The 11,505-nt window shown below is 46.3% G+C and overlaps 1 protein-coding gene across 1 annotated transcript; it reads left to right on the top strand.

Moving 5' to 3' along the window:
- The first annotated feature begins 3,727 nt into the window (after positions 1 to 3,727).
- On the top strand, positions 3,728 to 5,510 carry LOC123603668 (keratin-associated protein 4-2-like). Its single transcript, XM_045488815.1, has one exon. The coding sequence runs from the start codon at positions 4,563 to 4,565 to the stop codon at positions 5,127 to 5,129; it is 567 nt and encodes a 188-aa protein (XP_045344771.1). The 5' UTR covers positions 3,728 to 4,562; the 3' UTR covers positions 5,130 to 5,510.
- The last annotated feature ends 5,995 nt before the right edge of the window (positions 5,511 to 11,505 follow it).

Genomic DNA, 11,505 nt, shown 5'->3' with positions numbered 1-11,505 from the left:
TCCTAGGTATCTTATGGTTTTGGGTGCAGTTGTAAACAGGATCGATTCATTGATTTCTCTTTCTGTTGCTTCGTTGTTGGTGTATAGGAATGCAACCGACTTCTGTGCATTGATTTTATATACTGCAACTTTGCTGAATTCATGAATCAGTTCTAGCAGTTTTTTGGTGGAATCTTTTGGGTTTTCCATATAGAGTATCATGTCATCTGCGAAGAGTGAAAGTTTGACTCCCTCCTGGCCCATCTGGATGCCTTTTATTTCTTTGTGTTGTCTGACTGCTGAGGCTAAGACTTCCAATACTATGTTGAATAACAGTGGTGAGAGTGGACATCCCTGTCGTGTTCCTGACCGTAGGGGGAGAGCTCTCAGTTTTTCCCCATTGAAGATGATATGAGTGTTGGGTTGTTCACATATAGCTTTTATGACCTCGAGGTATGATCCTTCTGCCCCTACTATCTTGAGGGTTTTTATCAAGAAAGGACGCTGTATCTTGTCAAATGCTTTCTCTGCATCTATTGAGAGGATCATACGGTTCTTGAACTTTCTTCCGTTGATGTGATGAATCACGTTAATTGTTTTGCAGATATTGAACCAGCCCTGCATCCCAGGTATAAATCCCACTTGGGCGAGGTGAATAATTTTTTTTTAAGTATTGTTGGATCCAGTTGGCTAATATCTTGAGGATTTTTGCATCCATGTTCATCAGGGAAATTGGTCTATAGTTCCCCTTTTTCATGGGGTTGGTTTTGGAATCAAGGTAATGCTGGCTTCATAGAAAGGGTATGAAAGTTTTCCTTTCATTTCTATTTTTTGGAACAGCTTCAAGAGAATAGGTATGAACTCTTCCTTAAATGTTTGGTAGAAGTCCCCTGGAAAGCCATCTGGCTCTGGACTCTTGTGTTTTGGGACATTTTTGACTACTAATTCAATTTCTTTACTGGTTATGGGTCTGTTCAAATTTTCTATTTCTTTTTTTTTTTAACGTTTTTATTTATTTTTGAGACAGAGAGAGACAGAGCATGAACGGGGGGGGCGGGGGTCAGAGAGAGAGGGAGACACAGAATCGGAAGCAGGCTCCAGGCTCTGAGCCATCAGCCCAGAGCCTGACACGGCGCTCGAACTCACGGACCGTGAGATCGTGACCTGGCTGAAGCCGGACGCTTAACCGACTGCGCCACCCAGGCGCCCCCAAATTTCCTATTTCTTGATGGGCTCTTCAATGTCCATGCTTTCCTTCTAACTCTATCTCAGTACCAAGGGACAGATCCTTGTCCAACTATTGGACGTATTCTCTGCTCTTCAGATGATATGGTATGGCCTGAATTTTTTCACAACAAATCTGCCAAAATGTAAAGTAAAAATACCACCTACTCTTACTTAAACACATGGGAATATATTGCTCTTAAGCTAAAATAATGCCTTTTATAATGGGTTTATTCTGTTTGCCATGCGGAGATGAATTACCAGTACTTACTTGGCCATGTCTTGGCCTCCTTAAGCACTTCCTCTTACATGGCCAGGAACCCAGCTTTCAGAGTGCAGCCAGAAATGGAAATCAAGGCTGGTTGTCTACAAAGTAGTGACATGTAGACCTATATTTTGACATCAGAGATCATACCGGTTTTTTGTTTCTTTTCCCTCTGTAGATGAATTGTATAGTTTCTCTAGATCTAGGATCTGCAATGGAAACAGCGAAGGGCCACCCACTCGTTGCCGAGTCTCAGATTTCCTCCTTCCTTCCTTCCTTCCTTCCTTCCTTCCTTCCTTCCTTCCTCCCTTCCTTCCTCCCTTTCTTCTCCCTCCCTCTCTTTCTCTTTCTTTCTTTCTTTCTTTCTTTCTTTCTTTCTTTCTTTCCTTTTGTTTTCTTTTCTTTCATCCAAGTTAGTGAACAAACAGGGTAGTAATGGTTTCAGCAATAGAAGTTAGTGATTCCTGACTTACATACAACACCCAGTGCCCATCCGAACAAGTGCCCTCCCCAATGCCATCACCCACTTAGCCCATCCCCCCACTCAAGCCCCTCCAGGGATCCTTAGTTAGTTCTCTGCCCTTAACAGCCTCTGTCTCTAGAGAGGGAGGCAAAGCCTAAGAGAGTCCTAAATACAGAGAACAAACCGAGGGTCAGTGGGGTGGGGAAAATGGGTGATGGGCACAGAGGATGCACCCAATGGGACAAGCACCAAGTGCTGCATGCAAGTGACAAACCAAGGGAATCAACTCCCAAAGCCAAGACCATGCTGCACACACTGCATATGTGCATTTTAAATAATATGAAAGACTTTTTTTTAATTTTAGGGTGAACTGAAATGCGTCTCTATTTAAGATTAAAAATGAAAGATGGGCTTAAGGAATGCCTGGTTACCCTACCGTGACATACATTGGAAACAGTTAGGATAAGTCTTGATACTTCTCTCGTATAGCACAAAATGAACCACTAATATATGCACCAATGTTAGTGATTCGCACAGGCATAGGCATGTTAATGGTGCCAAACAGAGGAGAAATAACATATTCTCTAGAAACAGTATATATGCTAGAGATATATACTACATATCATCTATTCAAAGGTCTAGATCAAAACTATTCTACAGTGAAAAATACATGAAAACAGTGGTTGCCTCTATGGTAGTTCAGACTTTAGTAAGGGACAAGTGGGGACTTTCTGCCATAATGGAAATGTTCTACTGAGAGATGGGGGGATTACATGGACCTGCTTCTGTGTATCATAACTCATCACTATGGATGAGTACACTTAGGATAAATAGATTCAAATGTGTGTAAATTCCTTCTACGTTGTGAAATAAATCACAAAATGTAAACAAGAAACAGTGACTAAGTAATTTATTTGTGAGTAACTCTATGGTTTTACCAAACTGTCTTCTTGGCTGATTTGACTCAAACACAATTCTTCTAGTTAAATCATACTCCTGCGAACTCCTTTGACGGTTCTTTCAATACTACATTGCAGTTATCTGTAAGTGTGTTCATGGTGGGGCTTCTCAGTAGCTTGTGGATTTCCGGGGAGGAGACCCTAAACGGTACATAGAACATCAACAACTGGCAACGTGTGTATCTCGGGTTAGCCATTCAACAAGTCAGCTTTAAAAGCACGCAGGAACTACACAGAGGCACCTCCTCAGAGCTTAAAGGGCCAGGACAAAGGAACAGGCCTCTAAGTGTCATCCTGGGGCCTTCAGCATCATCTGGGTACTTGTCAGAAATGCCAAATTTCAGCCCACACCCCTAGCGCCATATTCAGAACTTCTGAGATTTGTCGCACCATATCTTATGAGCCTTTCAGATACTTGCTGCATCCTCAAGTTGGACTATTAGTAAATGGGAAATAAGTATAAAGACCAACTATGTAACTTGACTACACTAAAATCCATTCACATTTAGGGGCGCCTGGGTGGCGCAGTCGGTTAAGCGTCCGACTTCAGCCAGGTCGCGATCTCGCGGTCCGTGAGTTCGAGCCCCGCGTCGGGCTCTGGGCTGATGGCTCAGAGCCTGGAGCCTGTTTCCGATTCTGTGTCTCCCTCTCTCGCTGCCCCTCCCCCGTTCATGCTCTGTCTCTCTCTGTCCCAAAAATGAATAAACGTTAAAAAAAAATTTTTTTTTAAATAAAAAAAAATAAAAAAAAATAAAATAAAATCCATTCACATTTTAAATGGATCCAAACAAACGTGCACTCTAGAATTCCCAGCTATGGAGATAAGATCTGAGGAGAGCGCATTCTGATTATTCAACTTTTTTTTTCTCCATTGAAGAATATTCTTAATTAAGAATGAGATAAGAATTTGTAAAGGCTGTGTCTCCCACAGTCTAAAGACCTTCCAGAGAAATGTAATGCAAAGATACATGGCGGCAATGATAACACTCATTGAACTACAAATCATGGCAGTGATGGGAACCATGCACCTAATTGTCTGCCGTGGCTTTGGGGTAGAGAACGTGATCCAAAGATAGAAACATTAAAGTTAGAAACAAGAAAACCCATTCCAGTGGCAGAGGTTACCAACATCACGTGTTCTTAGACACTGACTCCCTTCCTCATTAAAACTGACCCATAAAATGGGACCTTTTCCTCTTGTCCCATGCCACCTCCACACTATGCAGATGGGGTTCCCTCCCACTGACCATTGGAAGAAATGCACAAACCAAAACAGGTTTGCCTTAACCCCTTGCTGCTAGGGGTGTAGGAGAGGAAAACAAGAAATGTAATTGCAAAAGCCACCAACCACATGACAGCCTGCTGTGGAGGAAGAAGAGGAGAGTGGTCCAGAGGATGCCAGTGGGTGTAGGTCAGGAGGAAAAGCAGACCACAAAGAGTTTCTCACATCCAACAAGAAAATCTCTTTCCCATCAGTTTAAACCAATACATAGACACACATTATTCTGTAATTTGACAGTTACTTAAATATTAGGTAAACAAACACAAGGAAGATGTGTTGACAAATCACCCGGTACGAGCAGTATATAAGAGGCCAGGGCACCAGGAGACTTCCAAAGTCCAGCCCCTCACTCTCCTGGAAACCAGCCCAGAACCTCCACCCTCTGACACCATGGTCAACTCCTGTTGTGGCTCCAGCTGCTGTGGCTCCAGCTGCTGCCAGCCTTGCTGCCGCCCCGCCTGCTGCCAGACCACCTGCTGCAGGACCACCTGTTGCCGGCCCACCTGCTGTGTGTCCAGCTGCTGCCGCCCCTCCTGCTGTGGCTCCAGCTGCTGCAGACCCAGCTGCTGCATCTCTAGCTGCTGCCGCCCCACCTGCTGCCAGACCACCTGCTGCAGAACCACCTGCTGCCGCCCCAGCTGCTGTGGCTCCAGCTGCTGCCGCCCCTGCTGTGGGGGTTCCAGCTGCTGTGGCTCCAGCTGCTGCCAGCCTTGCTGCCGCCCCACCTGCTGCCAGACCACCTGCTGCCGGACCACCTGCTGCCGCCCCAGCTGCTGTGTGTCCAGCTGCTGCCGCCCCTGCTGTGGGGGCTCCAGCGGCTGTGGCTCGAATTGCTGTGGCTCCAGCTGCTGCCAGCCTTGCTGCCGCCCCACCTGCTGCCAGACCACCTGCTGCCGGACCACCTGCTGCCCTCCCACCTGCTGTGTGTCCAGCTGCTGCCGCCCCAGCTGTTGCTAGACCCCCTGCCACCACCCACCCACCTGCTCTAGTGGCTCTTGCTGCTGCTGAGTGCCCTGACCTGCACCCTGCTGTTTTCATCAGCCAATCTCCTTCATGTCGCAGTCCAACTGGGAGCTGAATCATGTGAGGCCAACTGTAAAACCTCAGTTCCCAGTGATTTTTCAACCGCTTGGCCTTGGAATGTACCACCCCACTGCCCAATTCCCTCCCACCTGTTTCTTATGATGTCCATCCCAATTCAGTACAAAGGGTGTATTTTCCCTGATATACGATAACATATCATCCTAACTGATGTATCTGTTACTGTCAGATGTTGTCTATGGAGATGTTTCTATATAGCAAATAAATCTTAACTTTCCAGGCATTAAATATAAAGAATCGTGTCTCATTCTTTTTTCCTTCGTGAATGGACACCCTTAGCTGCCAGGTCTTCTGTTCTCTGCACAACGAGGAGATCATAGCAGGTGATTTCAGGATTTTCACTTCTATCACCTCAGTCCTTCCCACGCTAACAGTGTAGGATGGTGACTTACAGCAAGCAACTGGAACTCTCTGCGGAGGGCTGGGTCTACACGAAGGAGCAGATCGCAAAGGACATAATAGGGAAGGCACGCGCCAGGGAGAAGTGTTCAAACAGTTGCCAGTAGATGGTGGATAAGTGCTCTAGCCTCTATCCCCTCTAGTGGGACATGGGAGACCAGAGGGCCTCAGTAGCACTGAACGAACCCCCGATGCCCACAGGACTCACCTGCTCTTGAACTCAACCTGGATTGGTTTCCACCCTTCCCCGGATCACTTCACAGTATCCCTACAGCACTACTTGGGACCACCTCCCAGACAATCTACTTGGTCTCAAGCCTCTGTTTTGAGCTCTGACCCTGAGGTCGACCTGACACCAGTGTTCCAAGTCTCAGTAACAGTGCCTTCAAACATTTCCCTATGATATGAACGGTCACTGGGTGACACCGTGGGCTCTCGACCTTATTCTCCGCTGAACCACTGAATCTTTTCATAGGATGCTGTTGCTTCTCACAGCTTGTATATACTTGGTTTTAGACTTCCTGTGTCCAATTCCTGAAAGATCATGTATCCTGAGGGACAGGAGACACTCCCACGAATAAAACAGCTCACCATGTTAGGAAGTGTCTCTCTCAAGGAGGCTATGCTTGAGGCGGACCGCACCAAACTGCGATTCTCACGTTGCATTCAAAACACCAGAGCCTACAACGGGTATTCCTGCACAAGTACTGCATAAGGAAGGAGGTGCTCTCAGGAGACCCAGTGCAAAGCGGAGTCAGCACAGGGGAGTAAAAGAAGCTAAGACAAAGGGTGCTTTCAGTTCAACTCCACCCTCGTATTCTGACCCACACATGAGGGGTGTGTACTGGACCACGGACTTGCTCGTCACCAAGGCGAAGGGGTTAGGCCATTGTACTCCTACATCACTTTCACTACGTTTTGACACCCTTAGATGGGTGGAACGGATGGAGAGGAAGAACTCCTGGCGTCCCCCACCCCAGAGACTGAGACCCTTACCTACAGTGTGTGATCAGTGTGAGCCACTCATAGTCCATACTCACACTACCTTGTGGATGATGGCATGTATGGCAAAGAGCATCAGAATGCGGTATTGTATACCTACCCCTGGTTCTGCTCATGTCTGTGGATTTCTCTCATTAACCTTGCTCCATGTGGTTTGTCACAGTTTCTGTAAAAACCTACAGCATGAGGGTTAGTGGGCAGTTCCTCTCTGCCTTTAGCTTCCTTGCCGGTGTTGTGACCAAGGTCCCCATCCCTGAGAGTTCTGAACCCATGGGTCCTATGTCCTCTTCAGGCTACACTACTTGCCCATCTGCAGTGAATGCCGGGAATAGGAATACCACAAATGTCCCTGCAGATCACCTGAATGCTAAAAATATTCCCTGTGGCCCCTGTAGCTCCTAACGTTGACTGCTGCCTTCCTGGCACTAGAAACCCAAAGGGGTAAGGTGGCAGCCAGAATTTTACTTCCAATCAGAACTACCCACGTGCCTTCCAATGAGCTTTCCTGTCTTAGAGCTGAGACCTCTAGAGGCACACAGCCTACAATTATGGTAGAAGGAGGCACAAATTCCCCCTAGTGGATCATTCAGATGAAGGTAACAGGGAAAGTTCTCTTTTAACTCTCACATCTAGATCAAGGTATTTCAATAGGGGACATAAAGGATCGTGGGTATCCAGCAGTGAGTTCAACTGAGATCCCACGTCCAACAGCCTGCAAACCCATGAGTATTCTAGCTTCCGCTGAACCAATGGCCATAGACTTCTGGAAGAAGGATGAAAGAATTTCTATGATATGGACTCGTGCAGCCCTTCAACCTAGAGGACTGGCCTCTCCATTTGTAGGCTAATGGTTTCTAGGTCTGCTAATAGCCTGACTCTGCCAACTGTGTCAGGGAACATGACTTTCCATTGGATCAATGACCTCAGCCTTTGTTCTTTATTCTTATGTGTTTTAATGCCACACACACACACACACACACACACATACACACACACCTATATAAGGAATAAGGAATATAAGGAATGAAGACCTTGGTCACTGTGCCAGGCAAGTCAGCTAAGGAGCAGAGAAGCCGACCATTAACTCTCTACTTGTAGGTTTTGATAGAAACTGTGACAAACCACCTGGAGCAAGGTTAATGACAGAAATGCACAGACATGGGCAGAACCAGGGGTACGTGTATATGTCTGTGTGTGTTTGTATATGTGTGTGTGTGTGTGTGTGTGTGTGTGTGTGTGCGCGCGCGCGCACGTGCTTGGAGGCTTTTGCGTATATGAGGGTGAAACTGAGTTGGCTGCCTATATCCTATTATGAGGGAAACCATGCTCTATTATCCATATTGATAGATCCCTGAGGGTCACATATCATTCTGCCCCCTTTGTCATTCCGACCTTGTTGGCAATCACAGAATTATACCCACATTACTTCCTACAATTAAGTCCTGCACATGACTCAGTCATTCAGAGCTATGACCATCCCCATTCTTCCTAGGGAGCACAGTTTGGTCACAGTATTCCCTACCACAACCTCCAACGTTAGACAATAGGCACTCCTCTCCCAAGAGGCTGCTGACACTGGTACTTGAGGAGTCCCTAATAGCGTGGTAAAGAGAGTGCCCCAGACCCTCCTAGGGAATGGCTACGTGGGCTTTGTGACCTTATGACTATATCCATTTCAGCATTTCTATTTCCCTCTGCACCTTCTGATCCCTCCCTTCTCAACTGTGTGGGCCGTGGCCCTAGATGAATCTGTACCGGTTACCTACTGTTATGTAACATTACCTAAAAATTTAGTAGCTCAGAGTGACACTCAAATTTATCTTCTCTGTTTCTGTGGATCCAAAATCCAGGTACGGCCCACCCAGACTCTCCATTTCATAGGGTTTCACAAGTCTGCACTCAAAGTGCTGGCTGGCACTAGGGTCTCATCTAGGTATGGTCTGGGGAAGAATCCACTTCCAAGTTCACTTATGTGGTCATTGGCAGGATTCAATTCCTCGCAGTCCACAGGAGGGAGGACCTCACTTCCTTGCTGGTCGTCGAATGAGACTGCACTCAGTTCTTTGCTGCAAGGATCTCTCCCACATAGCGCCTGGCTTTATCAAAGCCAGTGAGAGAGGGAGAAAGAGTTGGCATTAAAATGAAAATCACAATCATTTGTAACTCAGTCACTCGATGTTGTCATATCCTGTGGATACAAGCAAGTTACTCAAGGGGAGGAAATTACATGAGACTCTGAACACCAAGAGGCTGAAATTATTGGGCCACCTTGGAGGCTTCCTACTAGAACCATTACATAATTGAGTGAAAGAATCCAAACACATACATAGTAAGATTTCCTTATATAAAATGTGAAAACATTTAAAACTAAACTCTATGGTTTCGGGGTTATACCTAGGTAATAAAACTATAAAGAAAATAGATGAAATGGTTACTTGAGAAATCAGCATAGTAGCCATCTATAAGATGGAAGGAGAATTATGACCAAGAAAAGACATAGGAAGAGCCATCTTGATAGCAGTGTTCTATTTCTCGACTCAAGTGTTGTGCACAGAGACGATTTGCTCCATAATGACTTGTATTTATATGTTTTACACGTTTTAGTATATGTATGTTTTCCACGATATGAAATTTTTTTGAAAACCAGGAGGAACTCAATTTCTTACTCTGTTTATGTGATTAAAAATGATGAGCTTAAATGAAAGTTGGTTACCCTACCATGAAAGTAATTGGTAATAGCTATCATAAACCTTGGTACTTTGTTAGGACAGGTCTGATCTAGTGATACCTGCATCAACATTAGCATGTGCCAAGCTAAGTGGAGGACAGAACAGAAATTATACTATATTATCATTTGTTTGGAGTTCTAGATCAAAACAATGTGACGGTGAGAAATGTATTGAGACGGCAATTGCCTCTGGTACCAGGGAGTTTACTAAATGACAAGTGGGGACTTTTTGGTCTAAGGGCATGTTCCTCTTCTTGATAAATGTGGGGATTACATGGATGTGCATCAGTTTTTGAAAACGTATCGCACTGGATGAATACAGTCAGGATTTCTGCATTCCAACGTGTGTAAATTTCACCTAAAATTTATAGTAAATCGTAAAAGTAAGTTAGAAGTGGTGACTACAATTATTTATGAATAAAATCTATGTCTTTACTAAACTGTCATCTTGGCTAATTTGCCTAAAACACAACTCTTTACTTAAATTACACTACTATTCCCACCTTTGATGTAACTGTTTCATATTTTATTACAGTTGTGTGTGTGTGTGTGTGTGTGTGTGTGTAATCTTTTCAGTTAACTGTAAATACCTGGGTAGGAGACTCCACATCACATCTGTAATGCCAGTAACTGTCAATGTGTGTATCTCAACAAATCCACTCAACATATAGGCTTTAAAACCTGGCAGTAATTTGAGAGAGGCACTTTCCCAATGCTAAAATGAACAGAACAAAGTAGTAGGTCTCTAAGTGTGCTCTTCCCGGATGTGTCTCAACCATAGGTAATAAGTCTTTCAAAAGATTTGCTGTGTGCTATGTTGGACTATCACAAAATGGAGAATAAGCAGAAACAGTAACTAAAAGAACCCGAATTGACTACAATCCATTCACATTTGAAATAGATCCAAAAACGGTTTGCTGTAGATTTGCCAGCGAAAGGTAAGTCTTCAGGAGAGGAACTTGCCGAGTATTCAAACTTGGGTTTTTTTTTTTTTCCAGAATTGATGCAGAATAATTTTATTAAGAATAAGATAAGAAACAGGGAGAAGACGGAGGCGTAGGAGTACGCTGGGCTCACCTCGTCCTGCTGATCACTTAGATTCCACCCACACCTGCCTAAATAACCCAGTAAACCACCAGAAGACTAGCAGAATGGACTCTCTGGAGCCAAGCATAGACAAGAGGCCCACGGAAGAGGGTAGGAAGGGCGGAGAGGCGGTGCGGGCTACAAGGACTGGCGGGAGGTAGCCGGGGCGGTGGAGGGGAAGCCCGCCCGGCAAGGCAGAGCCCCCGAGTCTGGCTTGCAAAAGCGGAGGGGCCGGACTGCGTGAGTTCTGACAGCCAGCGGGACTTAACATCTGGCATGGTATAAGTCAACAGCTCTGCTCGGAGAGAGGGAGGGCGAGAGGACACCGGGAGGGAGAGGTGTTGAGCCCTGGAAGACAAGAGCTCAGCTCCGCCGGGAACAAAGGCGCTGGCCAGCGCCATCTCCCTCTCCCATCCCCCAGCCAAAGCCCCAAAGGGAACCAGTTCACCGAACTTGCTTGCACTGCACAAACACCCGACGCTGTGCTTGTGTGGATCCATCCCTCGGACGGGTCGGCCTCCCTCCCTGGTGCTGCAGGGCCCCTCCCTCAGGGGACCACCGACAGCAAAGCGAGCTGAGCCCGCCCCTCCCACCCCTGTGCACCTTGCGGATCCCCCCCCCCCCCCCCCCCCCCGGTTAATACGCCAGATCCCATGAAAGCAGCACCACGAGCCTGGCAGTGTGCAAGTAGCCCACACAGGGGCCACTCCACTCCACAGTGAGTCCTGCCCCTGGGCGAGGGGAAGATAAGGTACACACCAGTCTGACTGTGGCCCCAGCGGTGGGCTGGGGACACACATCGGGTCTGACTGCGGCCCCGCCCACCAACACAAGTTACTCCAGACAGCACAGGGGAAGTGCCCTGCAGTTCCGCACCACCCCAGGGACTATCCAAAATGACGAAACGGAAGAATTCTCCTCAAAAGAAACTCCAGGAAGTAGCGACAGCTAACGAATTGATCAAAAACGATTTAAGCAATATAACGGAACAAGAATTTAGAATAATAGTCCTAAAAT

The sequence above is a fragment of the Leopardus geoffroyi genome, chromosome E1, assembly GCF_018350155.1.
Source record: "Leopardus geoffroyi isolate Oge1 chromosome E1, O.geoffroyi_Oge1_pat1.0, whole genome shotgun sequence".
Lineage (NCBI taxonomy): Eukaryota > Metazoa > Chordata > Mammalia > Carnivora > Felidae > Leopardus > Leopardus geoffroyi.
Note: the sequence above shows the minus strand (reverse complement) of the source record. Positions and strands in the feature narration are given on the sequence as shown.

Excerpts from the sequence above, each read along its gene's own strand:
- LOC123603668 (XM_045488815.1), top strand. The coding sequence starts at position 4,563 with ATGGTCAACTCCTGTTGTGGCTCCAGCTGCTGTGGCTCCAGCTGCTGC.